The sequence below is a fragment of the Nerophis ophidion genome, linkage group LG18 (assembly GCF_033978795.1).
Source record: "Nerophis ophidion isolate RoL-2023_Sa linkage group LG18, RoL_Noph_v1.0, whole genome shotgun sequence".
Classification (NCBI taxonomy): Eukaryota; Metazoa; Chordata; class Actinopteri; order Syngnathiformes; family Syngnathidae; genus Nerophis; species Nerophis ophidion.
The window spans coordinates 49,887,592-49,909,579 of record NC_084628.1 but is presented as its reverse complement, the minus strand read 5'-3'; the positions used below and the strand labels follow the sequence as shown (position 1 = coordinate 49,909,579).

The window sequence follows — 21,988 nt, the reverse complement described above, 5'->3', positions numbered from 1 at the left end:
ATTATTATTTTTTTTTTAATCTTCTATTTTTTTCTCCCCCCCCCCTTGTTTACCTGTATGTCATCTTTTTTGTAAGGGGCGCTGGAAGCCGGCAGACCCGTCAGCGATCCTGTTCTGTCTCCCTGTAATGTTTGTCTGATCTTGAATGGGATTGTGCTGAAAATTTTAATTTTCCTGAAGGAACTCTCCTGACGGAATAAATAAAGTACTATCTAATCTAATCTAATCTATTTACATCCAACACAATTTCCCAACTCATATGGAAACGGGGTTTGTACATTTCTTACTAGATCAAGCCTGATTTAATCTAAAGCAGGTCCCAAAACTCTCAAGGAGATAATTCCATCGAAGAAGGACTCCCTAGATAGTTTCTGGTCCAGATGTCAATTACAGCTCATCCAAAGATGAGTTTCCATCGCTCAAAGGCATTGGGAATGTTAGAGGAATGAGGGGTTTGCAGTCATGGTGGGAGTATAATCACATGAGCAACGTCATATAGGAGCCATCGGTCCAAGGTTTGCACGAGAAAGAGGAAGTGTGTTGATGTAAAATGTATTCAAGGGAAGGTGGTCCTGCTAGGCAGGAGAGAGTAACATCACTTAATGAACTATTTTTCTTCCTTTAAAGGGGAACATTATCACAATTTCAGAAGGGTTAAAACCAATAAAAATCAGTTCCCAGTGGCTTATTTTATTTTTCGAAGTTTTTTCTAAATTTTACCCATTTGGTGATGCCAACATGGCGGATAGCACAGCAAGATATAGCGACATTAGCTCGGATTCAGACCCGGATTTCAGCGGCTTAAGCGATTCAACAGATTACGCATGTATTGAAACGGATGGTTGGAGTATGGAGGCAGCTAGCGAAAACGAAATTTGAAGAAGAAACTGGAGCTATTGAGCGAATAGCTATTGAAGCTATTCGGCGATCGCCTTCTAACCAACGATTGAGTGTCGCAGGATATCCATACATCTCTGTGTCATGTCTGTCTTAGCATTGCCAGTAAAATGTGCAGACCAAACGAGGGACTTTCACATCTTGTGACACTGGAGCAACTTAAATCCGTCGATTGGTAAGTGTTTGTTTGGCATTAAATGTGGGTGGAGTGAAAGGCTGGATGCAAATATAGCTACAAATGTACATACAGCTAGCCTAAATAGCATGTTAGCATCGATTAGCTGGCAGTCATGCCGCGACCAAATATGTCTGATTAGCACATAAGTCAATAACATCAAAAAAACTCACCTTTGTGATTTCGTTGACTTTATCGTTGGAAATGCATTTGCTTTGAGTGTCGCAGGGTATCCATACATCTCTGGGCCATGTCTGTCGTAGCATCGCCGGTAAAATGTGCAGACCAAACGAGGGACTTTCGCATCTTTTGACACTAGTGCAACTTGAATCCGTCGATTGGTATGTGTTTGTTTGGCATTAAATGTGGGTGGAGGGAAAGGCTGCATGCAAATATATCTACAAATGAGGCAGAACGATGCAATATGTACATACAGCTAGCCTAAATAGCATGTTAGCATCGATTAGTATGCCGTGCTAATCGGTGCACACTCCACGTAAATCAACTTGAATCCGTCCCTGATGGTGTTGTTACACCCTCCGACAACACACCGACGAGGCATGATGTCTCCAAGGTACGGAAAACAGTCGAAAAAACGGAAAATAACAGAGCTGATTTGACTGGATGTTTGTAATGTGTTTGAGAAAATGGCGGATTGACTACCTAGGTGACATCACAAGAGCCAATAATAGAAAGGCGTTTAATTCGCCAAAATTCACCCATTTAGAGTTCGGAAATCGGTTAAAAAAATATATGGTCTTTTTTCTGCAACATCAAGGTATATATTGACGCTTACATAGGTCTGCTGATAATGTTCCCCTTTAATATAATGAATGCTTGATTCTAACTGACTGACAGTTGTTGCACCTGCTGCTGCAACACGAGCATGATATTTCTTTATGTAGCTGTCAATAGCAATCGGAGCGCTAAGCTAGTAGAATAAGTGACAAAGGTGTTGCTTACTTCAGCATGTCGCTGCAGCTGTCAGGTGCAGCAGAGGAAACAGTCTCCTCCAGCTCATCTCCATGTCGGGGTGAGGCTGCTCGGCCATTGGAAAGTGACGTGCTCTTCTTTTTCTCCTTCTTTCGTCTGAAGACACTTTGTCCGTCCTGTGTTTCCAACTCACTAATGGGATGAAATAAAAGAGTTTGAACTGTGGAACTAATAGACTAGATGATTCCATAGCATCTGTATGTGGAAAGCCAAAGTTCATCAGTTAATTCCTGTATTAATGTTGTCAACATCTTGTAGTTGAAGGTTACCTGACTCTGCGACTGAGACGCTCACACTGTTCCTGATACAGCGCCACCTTGCTCTCCAATTGCTGCTTTTCTTCCTTCAACTTCTCCCTTTCCTCCATGACTTTGTCTATCTCTTCCCTCAACCTCTCCTTTTCTTGTTGAGCCTTGTTTCTTTCCTCTCGCATTTTATTAAGGACTTCTTCACTTTGATCTTCCCTCATCCTTTCAATCTCTAGCCTGAGCTGGTCTCTCTCCAACATCAGTTGCTGCAAAGTCTGGACACACAAAGTCATACAAAAGTCTTTTAAATTATTTTTCACATCAGTCATACTTTAGAAAACAATGTTAAAAAATACCGCACTGTTGTCTGTCGATCTACATCCTCCTCTTCCCCGCCAAGCATCTTCCTCTTTCTGTTCAAATCTTCTGCCTAATAAAACACGCATTAGTCCAAAACTCTACAAACAGTGGTTTGAAGTATTCATAAGCCTCAAACTTTTCCACATGTGTCATGCCACCACTACAAATGTTGAACATGTTATGTTGATTGTATGTGGAATACCAACACACAGCAGAAGTTTTTGTTTTTTGTTTTTACAAATGAACAAAAATAGTCCGGTCTGCAAAATTGCCCCCTTTACTCTTGAGTGCCAAAATAAGTTGCCTAATGATTAAATCCTGACTGGTCACATTTTGGTATGAAGATTAAATAAAGCCTAGCTTTGTGTAATACAAAAGCAGTGAAGCAGTCACCTTGTGTAAATGCTAAATAAAAAGAGAATACAACAAATCCTTTTCAACTAATATTCAATTGAATAGACTGCAAAGACAAGATATTTCATCTTCACACTGACAAACTTCATTTTTGTTTTGCAAATATTAGCTCATTTGGAATTTGATGCCTGCATGATGTTTCAAAAAAGCTGGCACAAGTGGAAAAAAGAGTGAGAAAGTTGAGGAATTCTCATCAAATACTTATTTAGAACATGCCACAGGTGTGCAGGCTAATTGGGAACAGGTGGGTGCCATGATTGGCTATAAAAGCAGCTTCCATGAAATGCTCACTCATTCACAAACAAGGACGGGGCGAGGGTCACCACTTTGTCAACCAATGCCTGAGCAAGTTGTTTAAGAACAACATTTGTCAAGCAGCTATTGCAAGGAACTTAGGGATTTCACCATCTCCGCTCCGTAATATCATCAAAAGGTAGAGAATGTGGAGAAATCACTACACGTAAGCAGCAAGGTCGAAAAACAACATTGAATGCCCATGATCTTGGATCCCTCAGGGGGTACTGCATCAAAAATCGACATCAGTGTAAAGTATATCACCACATGGGCGCAGGAACACTTCAGAAAACCAGTCAGTAACTACAGTTGGTCGCTACATCTGTAAGTGCAAATTAAAACTCTACTATGCAAAGCCAGAGCCATTTATCAACAACACCCAGAAAAATTTTGCTGAGCCCGAGCTCATCTAAGATGGACTGATGCAAAGTGGAAAAGTGTTCTGTGGTCTGACGAGTCCACGTTTCAAATTGTTTTTGGAAACTGTGGATGTTGGAAAATTAAAGCCTGCCTTGAAGATATATGCTTTGCTCCATATCCACTGGCACTGGATGTGAAGCAAAGATGCAGAGAAAACTTTGAACACAGTTATGGTGGCCATGATCTGAAAATGGCACTCAGCAGTTCCACTTTTTTTGACCCAAGATTTAAGAGTGTTTTTATTAATAAGGAAGAAGTCGTAAAGGGCGAACTGCTCTTTAAAGCTCACACAGTTCAACTTCTTGGGGAGCAGAGACTCCAGCAACAAGACGGATCAGACAAACAACAAGCAGGTACTTTAGCAAAAAAAGAAAAAAAAAAGTGATCTAAAAAGCTTGCTCTGCATCTCAGAAAGGAAGGGGGTCAACAAGACAATAGTCTTTCATACTGACAACACCCAGACACAAACTAATCTGTGAGATGATGGACTATCTACGCATGTAGTTGAGAGACATGAGTGCTGCAGACCTGGTGGAATCAACATGAGGCAGACCTACCCATCCTGGCTCAGTTTGCAAGACAATATCTGTGCATTCCAGCACCAAGGTGTGCGTCTGAACGCGTCTTCAGCACATCTGGAAATATCTGCAGTCCAAGGCGTTCTTGTTTTCTTGGCAAAAAATCTGAAGGCTAAAGGGCTGAGTCAGTAGAGACTGAACAGCCAGAACCGAAATACAGTTTAGTACCGGTACCAAAATATTGGTATTGGGACAACCCTGATATGTAAATATACCAGAGTTTCCTGCAGCGCTGTTGGTAAGGCGGCCACCTTAACGATAAAGAGCCACCGCCTAAACTAAGGTCTTAAGAAAATCTCCAGCCACACATGGGCATTTAAAAAACTATCTCTGCCATCAAGCAAACGCATGCCAAAATACTGGGGGCGCTGTATCCTAGGACTTAAGACCATTTCAGAAACATATCAGAAACATCCAAAATGTCATTTCCAGAGGCGGCATATAGCAAAAATGAGGGGTCATGGCAAGAAAGAATGATATATGTGGACTGACAGAGAAGTAGAGCTACTTTTAAGCATCGTTTTGGAGTTTAAAGTTAACAAAACTTAAAGTGTTGACTGGGAAACTTGCCAGTCCAAGTATGGTGAGACTTTTACCCTATTTTGGAACGGTGCAGACTTGTAGGGACATCTGAGGAATTTCCTCATCGGAAAGAGGACATGACAAAAACAACTATCGGCACTAAACTGAAAGTGATTTGTGGACAGTCCAGACAGGCAGTGGACGCAGGTGGAAGAAGTGCTTACATTGTACTTCCTACTATGCCAGCAGACCTGGGGCGCTTCTCCATCAACTACATCCATGCCATTCGGAATAGAAACATCAGATATCGACACAAGCTCTCACAGGAGTTGGGATTCTCCATTCACCCTCGACAGCCTGCTCACAGACCAAGATATGGCCAATCATGTAGAAGAGCAGCAAGATTCCAACGCCAGCGAGCCACAATCTTCTGTGGTGGAAGACAGAAGCGCTCTACTTCAGCTATGTGGCCGCTAACTTCATTGCTAGCAAGTAATATTGTTAAAGGCAGATAGAGGATGTATAACATGTTTATAGGAACTGCACTGCAATTACAAATGCTGTCAGATGAGCACTTTCAACAATGTTGGAAGTGGGACAGAAATACTTGCTTTGGAATCAGAAGACAAGATGGCAAGCATATATTCCAGTTCAGCTGTTTTACATGGATGTATATAGGCTTGTATTAAACATGCTCGGAGTAGTTTCTTGGAATAAATAATATTGAGTTAAGTAAAACTGCATGTTGCATTAAATACTATTTTTTTCTGTCTAAAACACCTGGATGAAGTGCTTTATGGACAGACATTGTTTCCCGACAATTTTGAGGGCCATTTGACATGTTATCAATAACATGTCACCATCTTACACCTGTGCTAAAGTGGCTTCATCCCAAATCATGTACTCGTCATTATTGAATGTCTTTTTGTAAAAATCTTAATAAAAATATTTTTTTTTACTAGGCAAAACTCAAGAGCCACAAGCAGGACGGACTAAAAGGAAAACTTTCAGTAGAGACAAAGTTGCTGAATGCAGTTGAAGAAGACGTCCAGATAAAGAAGGGACTTGTGGACATGATGGCGACATGAGAGAAGCCATCGTCTGACCATTTAGACGTCCAGATAAAGAAGAGACTTGTGGACATGATGGCGACATGAGAGAAGCCATCGTCTGACCATTTAGACGTCCAGATAAAGAAGAGACTTGTGGACATGATGGCGACATGAGAGAAGCCATCGTCTGACCATTTAGACGTCCAGATAAAGAAGAGACTTGTGGACATGATGGCGACATGAGAGAAGCCATCGTCTGACCATTTAGACGTCCAGATAAAGAAGAGACTTGTGGACATGATGGCGACATGAGAGAAGCCATCGTCTGACCATTTAGACGTCCAGATAAAGGAGAGACTTGTGGACATGATGGCGACATGAGAGAAGCCATCGTCTGACCATTTAGACAAGCTAACATCAAGCGATGAGGTGGAGACGTGACGGAGACACTTTTCCTTCCAACCACCCACCCCCATACGTGTATATGTACATATACAGTATATATATATATACATGTATTTAAAGGCCTACTGAAAGCCACTACTAGCCACCACACAGTCTGATAGTTTATATATCAATGATGAAATATTAACATTGCAACACATGCCTATATGGCCGTTTTAGTTGACTAAATTACAATTTTAAATTTCCTGCGGAGTTTCTTGTTGAAAACGTCGCGGAATGATGACGCGTGCTTGTGACGTTATTGGTTGGAGGGGACATTTCAGCCCAGCACCACACACGGCTAAAAGTCGTCTCTTTTCATGGCATAATGACACAGTAATTTGGACATCTGTGTTGCTGAATCGTTTGCAATTTGTTCAATTAATAATGGAGAAGTCAAAGAAGAATGCTGTTGGTGGAAAGCGGTGGATTGCAGCTGCCTTCAGCACCGAAACACAGCCTGTGTTTCTTTGTCTGTTGTGCAGTTTTAACACAGAGCGGTCAAGCGAACATGTTTCTCTACGTCAACCAGCGATTTTTTGAATGGGAAAATTGTGATATTAAGACTTCAGTGGATTATGGGCCTTCCTCCTGCAGCTCAAAAAGGCAGCTGTGATCTTGGCTCCTCCATTGGCTTCTCTGAGAGACACTGGCATTCACCGCAGCCATCTGACTTTCAGGTATGACTTTACAATCTCACTAAAACACTATTAAAACAATAAGAAGATAAGGGATCTTCCAGAATAATCCTAGTAAATGTGTCTAATTACATCTGAAACAGTCCCATTGCCGCCGCCTGGAGCTATCGCTTTTTTTTTTTGTGCTTCACTCTAACTTTCCTTATCCACGAATCTTTCATCCTCGCTCAAATTAATGGGGAAATGTCGCTTTCTCTGTCCAAATTGCTCTTGCTGCTGGTGGCCATGATTATAAACAATGTTCAGATGTGAGGAGCCCCACAACCCGTGACGTCACGTGCACATCGTCTGCTACTTCTGCTACAGGCAAGGCTTTTTTTATTAGCGACCAAAAGTTGCGAACTTTATCGTGGATGTTCTCTACTAAATCCTTTCAGCAAAAATATGGCAATATCGCAAAATGATGAAGTATGACACGTAGAATGGAGCTGCTATCCCCGTTTAAATAAGAACATCTCATTTCAGTAGGCCTTTAAAGCTGTGAGTCTTTGGGCAACACACAATTCGATTCAATTCTTGGGGTAACGATTTGATTCAGAATCGATCTCCATTCAAAACAATTTTCAATTCAGTATCTACATTTTTTTAATGTTGGACGCAAGTTCTATGATTGACCACATTCTGTGGTGATCACAGTAGGTATGTGTATAGAGAGATATTCACCAAGGGGGGGGGGGGGTATTTTTAGTTCTGAGTTCAAGGGGACACGGAAGTCACTAGTCAAGCTGTTCCTGTTGTAAACTGTACGTGGAAAGTAAAAGATTGATGCACTTGATCTTCCACTCCTGCCTCCTCAATGGTACAACTCCACATGGGTGACCTTCAACATGAGCGATGTGGAGCAACAACAACGGGGACAATGCAGCTGGAGCGGCATTGCTCGCTGCCAGCGGTGCAAATAATGTCATGACAGCCGCGATCATCACTCGCCGGCAAGGTGATAAGGGGTGGTGCTACTCTCGTGCCAGGTATGGAGTTGAGGCACACAGACCACCAAGGGATGGAGCAAACGGCACAACCATACGCACCTACGGGACTAGGTATGTGGAAGTGTGTTTCGGGTGTATGGGATTGTGTTATGGCTGCCGTGTCGAGGCCGACTTCAGACTGTTGGCGGATATTAAACGTGCTTGCCAAGTTTCCAGACCTCACCACGCCTACTTTTTCATTTGCAGTGGCCATGCATGGCGTGGAAACATTCCATCACTACAGTCTAAGCACAGGCACGGCGCCTTGACTGGACCAAGCTGCCAAGGCTACAGTATTGTGTGTTGTCTCCTGGGGCCAGCCACGCCCTGTCATACCTGTGGGCTGGACTTTTTGACATCATCCATGGAGTTAAGGCCTCTACTAAGCTGCTGCGGGGCAAGTTTGTCTGGCCGGGCTTGCGAAAGGACATAAGGGCTTGGGCAGGCGTCTTTGTGGCAAAAGTCACACAGCATACCAGGGCTCCCTTGACACCATTTTTGGTAGCAGAAAGTCATTTTTGACCACATGAATGTAGAGATGGTGGGCCCTCTCTGCCTTGCTCTCGAGGGTTCACTTACCTCCTCACAACAGTAGATAGGCCAGAAGCCATTCCTTTGTCTTCTACTACAACAGCAGAGGTGGCACGGGCATTCATTGGGTCCTGGGTGGCTTGTTTTGACACACCCTCAGAATCTAAATGTGCAAGTTATTTAACTTTGAAAAGCACTTTGCGTTGCATTTCTTTTATGTATGAAAAACGCTTTATAAACAAAGCTTGATTTGATTGATGTGTTCAAGCCAAAGTCCAGAGATAAAAAGGCATGTGTCAAGGTGTACCTCATCGACACCACCTTAGTGAGTAGAGAACAGGTAAGTTGGCAGTCTTGGCAAATGAAGAGTTTGAAAGCTTTACAAATATCCTTTTTTCTAAATAGATATACACTGTACAAAACCCAAAACCTTCATATATGTGGGACTTCTGGGGATTGCATTCATGATTGCTTCACACAGTACGAGTAGGGGGTTGCAAACAGCAACTAATGTGACTTTGCGGGTCGCCACTCAAAAAGATTGAGAAGCACTGAGTTTGGAAAACACATTGTATGAGAGAGAGAGAGTCAGAGAGAGAGACACACACCTTGCTCTGGAGAATTTCCTCATCTCTCTTCAGGTCTTTGGTTTTCAGCTCTAACTGGTCGATGTAATGTTGAAGCTCTGATTGCTGCGAGAAGAAAATTGAAATATATACTGTATTGTTAACTATACCAAATACAAAAGCTGTCAGGAAAAGAACTTACTACATTTGTAACAATCTGGCTTTTCCCCTGCAGAACCATTTCAGACCAGAGCATTCAGAAAAAGGTCTAAACAGTGATTTTTTTTCTCAACATCTTCATTACTTTCACACAGGAAGTTGACTTACCTTAAACATGAACGAGTTACGGTGCAAATAAAGAATCAAGTAAAAGACATGAAGAAAGTTTAGGATTAAATATAAGCTTTGCTTTTTCCACATATGTTGCATTGTGCACATGTAAGCACGTGATGTAACTTGGCACACCTGTGTCAAACAAATCAAGTTCACACTCATATCTGAACTCATGTCACACAAAATAAGCTCTTGCAAAGCTAAAACAAAATCAGTGCTTCTTAATACTAACCAGGGGGTCTCCAAAGTGCGGCCTATCTGATATTTTTAGCCTGCATTGTTTTTCCTTCATAGACTCTAGATCTGGTATATTACTATGCTTTTTCCATGGGAGCTGACTGGATCTCTTTCTTGCTAATTAAAAAAGAAGAAAATATCGTTATGGTGTGACAGCGGCACTCAACTCTCAGAGCTTTGATGAGCGCACATGAGCTAAACTACCATTGAACTGCTGAAATGCACTGAAAATGATCTTGGACAGTTATATAACATGGCATATATATATATACACTATGTACATATAGCTATCTATATATTAGAGAGAGAGAGAGAAAGAGAGAGAGAGAGAGAGAGAGAGAGAGAGAGAGAGAGAGAGAGAGAGAGGAGAGAGATAAGTGAACCCATTAAACTCCACCAAGTGTTGCCTTGTTGACGCGAATCCCTTAGGGGTGATGGACGGCTGGGCAGCGCCTGAAGAGCTGCAGCCAGCCACCGTGGCCCCCACTCCCTCCCCTCTATTGCAAGTCTAGACATGTGTGTTGTAATATGTATATGTGCTTTGCTATGGAGGTTTTTTCCCCACTTCAGACTGGGCCCCCTTAGGAGCCCAGTCTAGATTGTATTTTTTTTACTCATCCTCCCCCAGCGTTGAACTTTTCCCCATCTTTTACGTGGCTGGCGCCTTGTGGCGCCCCATATCAGTGTTCCAGTTCTGTAACCCATATATTACTACATTACATATATACTTACGTAATGGAAGTGTTTTGAAGGGCTTTATAGGCAGAATAGAGCGACTCCTATAGGCTCCATTGTAAGCGGCTTTTCAATCAAATGTATTTAATATTTAGAATGCATAAAAAAAAGTGTTCCTGTCTCACATAAGGATTGTGAATGATGGGCAACATTTTTAAAAAAAAGTGCAGTTTCCCTGTAACATTAAGATTTAACATTTATATTCACCATTTAATAATTTCTACAAATGTGAAGAAAACGAGCTAAATGTGAAAAAAGTAAGCTAAATGTAAGAAAAGTAATATGATGTGAAAAAAGTGAGCTGAATATTCAAAATATATAAATATTTTACATTCAGCATCCTATATTTAAATGACAGAAAATCTACACAAATTCAAACTTGTGTAAGGTGTCATTCCACTTTGTAAAAATAAGTCATTAACTACCCAAATTTGAAATGATGTTTAAGTCCAGGAGATATATCTCACTTGGTGTAGTATTTTGATGAATCATGACTTACCTGGACTAATCCCACCATGGAAGTCATACTCATCATCTCCAACTTCCTTCTTCCTTGACAAGACTTCAACACTTAGCCGCCAAACATGGCATTGATAACAATGTGTGCTCTCACCTTCTGCGAGTATGTCAGCTGGGCCTTCTCCATCTCATTGTGAAGCTGAATGCGCAGTTTCTCCAGTTGATGATCATGTGAGGCCTGCAAAAGCTCTCTGTCTTCTTGCAGAGTACGAAACAACTGCTCTCTCTGAACACGTTCCTGTCGCAAACAGATTCGCATTTTCAAGTTAAAAACACATATTTTCTGTGCATCACATGTGTCCCTTGCCAGCAGGGTCAAGAGGAGAAGTACAGATGGGTAACCGTGTCAGCTGCCATCAACAGGCCATTAGTGACCCTGACATAGGCTGTTTCTGGCTGAAAACCGCACTGGAACTTTTCAAAAAGGTTGTTGTGCTTGGGGTGATCTTTATGTTGAGCTACAACTGTTTTTTTTCCAGAACCGTCGACAGGGGTGCTGGAGCCTATCTCAGCTGCATTCGGGCAGAAGGCGGGGTTCACCCTGAATTTTTCAAATAAAATGTTTTCATCTGAAATGACTGCTGCTGTAGTTTGGTGGGGGGCGAGGAAAGGGCAGCTCCAATGACACAACTTCTTGAAGGCAAACACTGAGCTTGTAAAGCTGCAGGTTATTGATGGGGCAACACAACCAGGTCAAGTGTGTTCCTCTAGAATGTGTGGGGACGTCAACATGTTGTATGTTGAGGGAGGGAGACAAAGAACATTTGCAGCAGGATGACAAGTGGGGGGTGGCCACATGAATAGTTCATCTCCCGGGGCTATGGTATTGGGGAGGTAGTACAGAGTGTCGTGAGGAGATCAGACATTTTGAGGATGAAAACAAGTTTGTGTTTAGGGGACAAGTAGATGAGAAAAGTCATTTTAATGCGAAAAACTTGCAGAAAGATGTTTTCGGCAGCGAAATGGGGGTCAACTTTAAATCCTGACAGTTGATGACAACTAAACCAGGAGCGCGACCAGCGCTGTGAGCTGCTTCTAAGTAAAAGGCCTGATTGAGGGCAGAATACACTTCTGACTGGTGCCAGGGTTCTGTGAGAGACATGATATCAAGTTCCTTCTCCCTGATATGTTATTTAATCAGGCTTGATTTATTATTTGTTGACTGAGCATTGAATAGTTCAAATTTCACTACTAACTCTACAGGTCGCAAAGCATTAAATCTACTTCAGTAATTCTAATTCACCAAAAAAGATGAATAGGATAGCTCTTTATTGTCATTGCGCAAGTACAACAAAACTTTGTTTTCAGCACACGCTGATGGGTCGCCATAAGGCGCCCCGTGTATAGGAGACGTCAATGTTTCCAATCCTGGAGCCCAGCAATCTAACAGACTCATGGTATTCCCAGAGTTTATGTTAACTGATCGACTGTGATCTAATGACACGTAAGAAGCTATAAACCTAACTAACATTATCAAACAAAATGAACGAAAACTGCTTTGACGTAGTAACGGCTAACTATTTCTTTTTTAAAGATAAACAACACATTATGATAATAATTACAACAAAATAATCTGAGTACTTTCAACACTGGTTGTCTTGCCACAAGCACTTTGCTTGTTTTGTTTAAGATAGCGGTATATAACTTATATCACCATTTGGGATATCAGTTTTGGTCCCTATCAGTACTCCAAAAACTCCATTTTGACTCATCACAAAAGCTCACAAACACCATCAACTGAGCATGATCAGCGTTGTCAGTGCAATCGTCCACAGCTCAGTAAATGCACTCTGCATTTTGGTTCAATGCAGCTTCCAAACAAGATCCGCAGCAAGTACTGCAGTGCATCTGCTTCTTGTGGAATATGGCTGAGTTATTTGATGGATCTGAGCTGCCTGTTTCTTTTTATGTCTTTTCTTCCAGGTTGTCCCGTCAACATATATGGTACAAATGTAAGGGGTGCATTATGTTGACATATTTTCAGACACAAGAGGAGAGACTATGCTTATGCTTGAACCTCTTCCAGTTGCTTCTCCCTGATGTTGTTGAGCTCTCTCCTGTGTTCCTGCCTCAGGTGCACCAGCTTCTTCTCATGCTCACGCTGCACGTCCTCTCGCACTTCCAGGAGCAAATCAGACAGCTGCACGGTGACAGTACAGGTCAATTTAAAACGTGTAGTAGACGGTCCAAAAACAAGAAATACAACACAATTAATGAATGAAAAAATCAAATAAGTCCTTCTTTCTGTTATTAATGCCGATCAAACTGGGTTCATTCGGAATAGGCCCCCCTTTTTGAATCTCCTGTCTTTTCAATATGTTGTACAGGGAAGGAGCAGTGATGTATAAGGTATTTGACTGAGAGGAGTGAAATGATCTATTTTATGTTCTGGAGAACAGTTTTATTCCATGGATTAAGCGCCTTTAGTCACCTCCTGAGGACAAATAATATCAGCATATTTTTGCCTGTGTCGTTCTACACAGCAAGGTTGCCCCCTGAGTCCATTCCTTTCTGCTCCTGCCACTGAGCCTCTGTCAATTGTGCTTCGTACCAAGCCGCTCATTACGGACACATGTAGACACAATGTCTCGCTCTACACACACGACCTCCTTATGTATGTCTCAGACGTCAGCGTCTCAGTCCCGGCTGCCTTGAGTAACCTTCAAGCATTTGAACATGTGTCTGGCTACAAACTAAACTTGGGTGAAAGTGAAATATTTTCTCTAAATTTTGCTGCAAAGAAATATCTTCTGCACAATTTCTCCTTTAAAATTGCCTCGCAAAGTTTCACATATTTGGGTGTCCAGGTCACACACGCGTTTGGAGAACTTTATAAAGCCAACTTTGTTCCACTGCTGCCCAGAAACCAGGGAGATTTTGATCACTGGTCCCTACTTGACTTATCTACAATGCCTCATTTCAACTCTATTAAAAATGAATATACGTCTGCAACTTTCTTATCTGCTTCAGTGCATACCATTTTTTATGCCTCAGTTCTTCTTTCATAAATTAAATAGTTAAGATTTTAGATTGCATTTGGAATAAAGGACTTAAAACTTGTCTTTTAGCAGTGAGTAAATAAACAAAGACTCATAATTTAGCTGTCGACATATGCAGTAACAAATTGTGTCATTTATCATTCAATTATTTTGTCAAAATTATTAAGGACAAGTGGTAGAAAATGAATTATTAATACACTTGTTCATTTACTGTTAATATCTGCTTACTTTCTCTTTCAACATGTTCTATCTACACTTCTGTTAAAATGTAATAATCACTTATTCTTCTCTTCTTTGATACTTGACATTACTTTTGGATGATCCCACACATTTAGGTCAAGGAATGGCTAAATCAGGCTAGAATGAAGGTTTTAGAATGGCTTTCCCGAAGTCCTGACTTAAAGGTGTGGACAATGCTGAAGAAACAAGTCCATGTCGAAAAGAAAGACATTTAGCTGAACGGCAGGAATTCAGTGGTGAAAAATGTGCACAGAAGCTTGTGGATGACTACCAAAAGTGCCTTATTGCAGGGAAACTTGCCAAGGGACATGGAAGCAAATATTAACATTGCTGTATGTATACTTTTGACTTTGCTCACATTTTCAGTAGAGCCATAATAAATTCATAAAAGAAGCAAACATCATGAATGTTTTTTGTGAGCAACAAGTATGTGCTCCAATAAAAAAAATAAGAGTTGTAGAAATGATTGTAAAGTCAAGACAGCCATGACATCATGTTTTTTACAAGTGTGTGTAGACTTTTGACCACCACTGTATTTACACACACACATTTATGCACACACACACAGACAGACAGACAGAATAAGGTGTTTGGTTAACCTCTTTGTGGTATTCTGTGAGCTGCTGTTGAGGATGTGGAAGAATCAGCTCTCTACAAGTTCTCTCTGAGGTGATCACCTTTGTGAAAAAAGGTTGTTAGACATTAAATGACCACATGGATGAGCTTAGTGTTGCTCTTTGTTTCATAATCACCATTAATTACCTCTTGCTTTAAATAATTCATTTTCTCCTCATGCACTTTGGTTGTCTCTGCTGGCAGCTCGTCTCCTGACTCAGCCTTCATACGCTCAATGTCCAGCCTCTTCTGAGCCTCCACCTTCTTTTCTTCTTCCAGTGCCATACGTAAATCTTTCAGCATAATGTCGCTCTCCTCCCTTACAACAAAAATATATCGAGTACAGTCACACCTTGGTTTTCATACAGAATGGGTTACTCATGAAAAGTGTACTTTCTTTTAAATGATTAACAATGATTAATAAATTGCTGCGATAAGGTTGCGACTTGTCCAGGGTGTACCCCACCTTCCGCCCGATTGTAGCTGAGATAGGCACCAGCGCCCCCCGCGACCCCAAAGGGAATAAGCGGTAGAAAATGGATGGATTAATAAATAGTGAATTATATTTATATAGCGCTTTTTCTCTAGTGACTCAAAGCGCTTTACATAGTGAAAGCCAATATCTAAGTTCCATTTAAAGCAGTGTGGGTGGCACTGGGAGCAGGTGGGTCAAGTGTCTTGCCCAAGGACACAACGGCAGTGACTAGGATGGCGGAAGCGGGAATCCAACCTGCAACCCTCAAGTTGCTGGCACAGCCACTCTACCAACCGAGTTATACATGAATATAGAAAAAGGGCATATCTGTTTTCACATGACTTTGGCAGACATGTATATCAACTTGACATAATGGTCAGGTTGTGGTAGTGCAACCTTACCTTTGGCAAATGAAACCATTGCCTTTATCAATGGCCTACATGGATAGCTTAATAATGCTAAAAACTACTTCAAGGGTGCAGAAATCTTGGTCTAACTGGACTGTCATGGACTGGCTTTTAGTCACTGCAATCACTGGGTAGTATACCGTTTAAGCTATACTAGATACTTAGTAGTTATAGACAGATAGGGACATCACTTAAAAAAACAACATGGACTTTAACAACCTGACAATTGTAAATATTGACACAAATCAAACAATGAAGACACAATGTGTGAGAGAGAGGACTATAGTTTTACCTACCTCAGTTTTTCTTCACCCTCTTCTTCAAGCTTCACCTCTTCCTGCTGGAATAAAGCTGGTCTCTTCTCCTTCTCCCGAGTAAATTGCTCCTTCTCTGCATCTTCTTCTCTCTTCAACTCCTTACGGAAGCGAGATATTGCCCTCTCCTCCTTTAAACACTCTTTCTCCTTGCTGAACAATGCCTCCTGGGGAAAAATGGATCTCTTCTTCTTCTTCTCCTTAATGAATTGATCTGTGTCCTCGTCCCCTTTCTGACTCGCATCACCACTCTGTAGTTCTCCATCTTTCTTTCTCACTTTTAGATTCTCCTCTTTTTCAGCCCTCACCCACTCATTTTCTACCTCCCTTTCGCCTTCTTCCTCATTTTTCCAGATTGCAAAATTGGATTCTTTTTCCAATGTTTGCACAAAGTTGCATCTGGAGGTTTCCAATGCTTTCACTTGCGTGTTGGACGTTCGGCACAGCCGACCTCGAGAAGTTTCAGGTCTCTGCAGGTTGTCAGCTGAGCATAGACGTTCAGCAGCGGGTTGTTTCAGAAGGTCTACTTCCGTGTGTGAAGAGAGGGCCTGAGCTACCACAAGTTGTTCGCCTTTTGAAACTGTAACTTCTTTCTTGTCTGTGGACAGTACATTCCTAAAGAGATATTTATTATATATAGTAAAATGTTCACTTTTTAAAGTTTGCACTGTGCGTCTACAGCTTTACTATCTACTAAATCCACAGAATTATGGCAATTACACTTAAAAATTCACAAATGAAAAATTGCATCTGCAGAAATAAAAAGTAGGAAAGGAACATACCTCTTGGCAGCCTCAACCTTGCTATACTTTCCCATCGCATCCATCACATTGTCTCTGTCGTAGTTTTGCTCCAGTAGACTCACAGAGCTCGACATATCGTTGAAGTCAAATACATTTTCCGACAGCTACATGGAACATAAAAAGGAAAAAAAGATGTTTGTACAGCATACAGATAGTTTATCTCTTGCAAGTTTTTGAACCATGGACGTCTTGTATTAAAGTTGAACAAAATTACTGGAAGAGACAGGTGACAGAAGAGGAAACAACAGAAAAGTAAAAGTAGCGGCCACAAACTATGGGTCTCTATTGTTGTGTAAAAGCCACATGCCCTGCGAGACCTGATGTTTCATAAGAATCCTGCCTCCGCAGATTTCAGTTCATTTACATACTGCAAGTATACACTTTGGCACTGTGGCTTGTGAGCACGTTGGAAGTAGAGCATGAACATGACACAAACAGAAAGAAGACATCCATCCATCCATCCATTTTCAACCGCTTGGCCCATTCGGGGACGCAGGGATGCTGGAGCTTATCTCAGCTGCATTCGGGCGGAAGGTGGGGTACACCCTGGACAAGTCACCACCTCATCACAGGGCTAACACAGATAGACAGACAACATTCACACTCACATTCACACACTAGGGCCCATTAACATTTATTAAGATCACAAAAAAATAAGAGTTGTAGAAATGATTGGAAACTCAAGACAGCCATGACGTCATGTTCTTTACACGTGTGTGTTCAAGTTCAAGTACCAAAGTACACTTTTGACCACCACTCTATAGTAACCCCGTTTCCATATGAGTTGGGAAATTGTGTTAGATGTAAATATAAACAGAATACAATGATTTGCAAATCCTTTTCAAGCCATATTCAGTTGAATATGCTACAAAGACAACATATTTGATGTTCAAACTGATAAAAAAAAAATGTTTTTGCAAATAATCATTAACTTTAGAATTTGATGCCAGCAACACGTGACAAAGAAGTTGGGAAAGGTGGCAATAAATACTGATAAAGTTGAGGAATGCTCATCAAACACTTATTTGGAACATCCCACAGGTGTGCAGGCTAATTGGGAACAGGTGGGTGCCATGATTGGCTATAAAAGCAGCTTCCCAAAAAATGATCAGTCTTTCACAAGAAAGGATGGGGCGAGGTACACCCCTTTGTCCACAACTGCGTGAGCAAATAGTCAAACAGTTTAAAAACAACGTATCTCAAAGTGCAATTGCAAGAAATTTAGGGATTTCAACATCTACGCTCCATAATATCATCAAAAGGTTCAGAGAATCTGGAGAAATCACTCCACGTAAGCGGCATGGCCGGAAACCAACATTGAATGACCGTGACCTTCCATCCCTCAGACGGCACTGTATCAAAAACCGACATCAATCTCTAAAGGATATCACCACATGGGCTCAGGAACACTTCAGAAAACCACTGTCACTAAATACAGTTGTTCGCTACAACTGTAAGTGCAAGTTAAAGCTCTACTCTGCAAAGCGAAAGCCATTTATCAATAACATCCAGAAACGCCACCGGCTTCTCTGGGCCCGAGATCATCTAAGATGGACTGATGCAAAGTGGAAAAGTGTTCTGTGGTCTGATGAGTCCACATTTCAAATTGTTTTTGGAAATATTCGACATCGTGTCATCCGGACCAAAGGGGAAGCGAACCATCCAAACTGTTATCAACGCAAAGTGTAAAAGCCAGCATGTGTGATGGTATGGGGGTGTATTAGTGCCCAAGGCATGGGTAACTTACACATCTGTGAAGGCACCATTAATGCTGAAAGGTACATACAGGTTTTGGAACAACATATGTGGCCATCTAAGCGCCGTTTTTTTCATGGACGCCCCTGCTTATTTCAGCAAGTCAATGCCAAGGAACATTCAGCACATGTTACAACAGCGAGGCTTTGTAAAAAAAAGAGTGTGGGTACTTTCCTGGCCCGCCATGGAAAATGTGTGGCGCATTATGAAGCCTAAAATAGGACAGCGGAGACCCCTGACTGTTGAAGGACTGAAGCTCTACATAAAACAAGAATGGGAAAGAATTCCACTTTCAAAGCTTCAACAATTAGTTTCCTCAGTTCCCAAACGTTTATTGAGTGTTGTTAAAAGAAAAGGTGATGTAACACAGTGGTGAACATGCCCTTTCCCAACTACTTTGGCACGTGTTGCAACCATGAAATTCTAAGTTAATTATTATTTGCAAAAACTAAATAAAGTTTATGAGTTTGAACATCAAATATATTGTCTTTGTAGCATATTCAACTGAATATGGGTTGAAAAGAATTCGCAAATCATTGTATTCTGTTTATATTTACATCTAACACAATTTTCCAACTCATATGGAAACGGGGTTCGTATATATATATATATATATATATATATATATATATATATATATATATATATATATATATATATATATATATATATATATATATATATAAGTGCTGTTCCAACCCTATCGGCAAAGAGGAAATGGAATCCATCGGCAGCAGTTGCAGTGGCAAAGACTGCCCTCAGACACCAGGATGTAGTGGGGCCTTGGTTTGGAAGCAACAGCACCCACGTGGCAAAAGGCAACTCCAACCAAACAGTGTTACATGGTGGTGGAGGAAGTGCGCCACCAGGAAGAAGCAGGCTGGTATGCCAAGGCAGTCTCCCAAACCCAGCAAGGCCGCTGGATTAGATTAGATTAGATAGTACTTTATTTATTCCGTCAGGAGAGTTCCTTCAGGAAAATTACAATTTTCAGCACAATCCCATTCAAGATCAGACAGACATTACAGGGAGACAGAACAGGATTGCTGACGGGTCTGCCGGCTTCCAGCGCTCCTTACAAAAAAGATGACATACAGGTAAACAGGGGGGGTATGGGAGAAAAGAATAGAAGATTAAAATAAAAGTAAAAAAAAATCGGTCTTAGCCTGGGCCATGGAGTGGGGGTGCAGACTGAGGCCAACGGGGGAAAAAAAAAATAAAAATGATGAAGTGAGAGGAGACAAATCATGTGGAAGGAAATATGGAGCATGGAGTCTAACAGACTAAGTTTCATCATCAGAGCCACATATGATGTCCTGCCCTCTCCAACCAACCGACATCTCTGGTATGGAGACGACCCAGCCTGTCTCCAGTCTGCAGCGCCAGCAACCCTCAATCGCATCTTGCTGGGTTCCAAGCAGGGGCGGTTCTAGGCATGCTTATATGAGGGGGCAGTCAGAAATGTGAAGGGGGCATCAAGTGTACACATCATGCTCCAGAACTTTTTTTCCTGTGCTTATAGTAACGATGCTTTCTTCATTGAAATGGGTCTTTAGCTATGTGTCCAACGCCATCCTGGAGTAGTGGAGTGCACTTTGTCAGGCCTCTACCTTCAGACCTGTCCAACTTGGGTGTCCCACCAGAAGACTAAGCTCCTGCTGGTATAGCTCTTAAGGTCACTGAGGCACACAAACCCCCTGACCACAATAAGGTGGCCATCCCTCAGGGGGGGAAACATTAACAGCGCTGCCATATTTCCGACAGAGGAAACAGAAGCAGGCGTCTGGCACCACAGAATACTCGAGCCATGGTCGTGTGCGCTACCAGGCCGGATTGAATGATCTTAATGTTGGACCAAATGCACGCTTTGGGTAGCCACCCAGTCTTGGCTGAGATGCTGCGTTGCCATTTAAGTCACTGGGTAGCTGAGCAGGCTGCTTTGGGGGAGCACTTGTTGGGGGGACGGAGGGAGCTGGTGCAGGAGAAACAGTGCTTGCTGGTGCTAAAGGTGCAGTATTGCTAGCTGCTGTCCCTGATGTACTAGCAGTAGCATCATTGCTACTACAACTACATGCAGGAGCAGGACTAGACTTTTTAAATGCTCTAAAAATGGATGCATTACAGAGCATTAACTTTCTCTTTGTGAGCTGCTGGGCGCTGGAGCAGAAAATAAGTAAGCTTGAACAACAACAGAAAAAACCCGCTGTGATTACATGAAGAAAAACAACAACAGTACAGGACTACAGCCTGGGGGGGCGGGGCTTTATGTAGGGGTCTGTCAGACCCAGGTCACTTGTCTTCAGTTTGTCACATGCAGTGGACGTGGGCACTCATCTGGGCACAACATTCATTCACTCCCATGTACGTGTGTTGCACACTTGCTTGTAAATTGATGAAAACGGCTGTGTTTTTGTATTTAGGTGTCTTGGTCTTATCAAATGAAACGTATAATTTGTTTATTACAAAATGTAGATTGAAACATTAAAGGTTGGCTATGTAGAATTACAAGAAAAACAACAGAAAAAGAATTCCAGCAGTCGATTGCCAGACCGTTGCTAAGTAAAACGGGCCGTTGCTATGGACTCCGCTCTGAACAGAGGACAGCAGAGGAGGACTGCTAAGCAGGATATATACCTTATGTTTCATTTTTACCCTCATTAACAGCATCATAAATGACTTGTAGCTTGTTACAGGGACAGTGGAGGCTCTCTGCCTTCCAAACCACTGCTGCTCAGAGCCTCCGCTGTCACTGCTCTCGTCAAGTTGTAAAAAAAAAAAAAAAAAGGAACTCCGTAGCACCGAAAGTTTGCGACGATAAACGTGTTTATGACAGATAAGACTACACAAATACACCCATCCTAACAAGTATATGATACATGTAGACAACTTTTCCTTTTCTTTTACTTTCATACTGCAACAGTGATTGGATGTTTACTGAGGGCTGAGGGGTGTGTGTCTGCTGCGCAGCCTGTGGAATGGTGAATACACGCACAGTGGAGGGAGGGAGGAGAGGGAAGCCGACACTACTATATCGTGTGTTTCCCTTTTTCGGCGGATTTTTCCGCTAGTGCAGATAATTTTGTCAACTTGTAATGTAGTAATTTTGGGAGTTTATTAAAATTTGCTTTCTCAAATTTTGATTTGAGGGTGCAAGACATAGGGGAGGGAGGAATGAGAGGGAAGCCGACACTACTATATCGTGTGTTTCCCTTTTTCGGCGGATTTTTCCGCTAGTGCAGATAATTTTGTCAACTTGTAATGTAGTAATTTTGGGAGTTTATTAAAATTTGCTTTCTCAAATTTTGATTTGAGGGGGCAAGAGATTTATTTAAGGGGGCTCTGCCCCCTCTTGCCCCTGCGTAGAGCCGTGGTTGCAAGACCAGTCTGACACAAGGG

At 41.8% G+C, this 21,988-nt stretch overlaps 1 protein-coding gene across 3 annotated transcripts in view; it reads right to left on the bottom strand.

Moving 5' to 3' along the window:
* LOC133537305 (centrosomal protein of 164 kDa-like) overlaps positions 1–21,988 on the bottom strand; it is a 64,567-nt gene that overhangs the window by 21,608 nt on the left and 20,971 nt on the right. For all 3 annotated transcript variants that reach the window (XM_061878322.1, XM_061878321.1, XM_061878323.1), the window contains 10 exons: positions 16,817–16,941; positions 16,017–16,649; positions 14,986–15,157; positions 14,823–14,900; positions 13,002–13,124; positions 11,079–11,222; positions 9,203–9,286; positions 2,675–2,743; positions 2,335–2,588; positions 2,036–2,197 (listed from right to left, as the gene is read on the bottom strand). In XM_061878322.1, the coding sequence (XP_061734306.1) occupies positions 2,036–2,197; positions 2,335–2,588; positions 2,675–2,743; positions 9,203–9,286; positions 11,079–11,222; positions 13,002–13,124; positions 14,823–14,900; positions 14,986–15,157; positions 16,017–16,649; positions 16,817–16,941 (1,844 nt within the window). The remainder of the gene's footprint in view (positions 1–2,035; positions 2,198–2,334; positions 2,589–2,674; positions 2,744–9,202; positions 9,287–11,078; positions 11,223–13,001; positions 13,125–14,822; positions 14,901–14,985; positions 15,158–16,016; positions 16,650–16,816; positions 16,942–21,988) is intronic.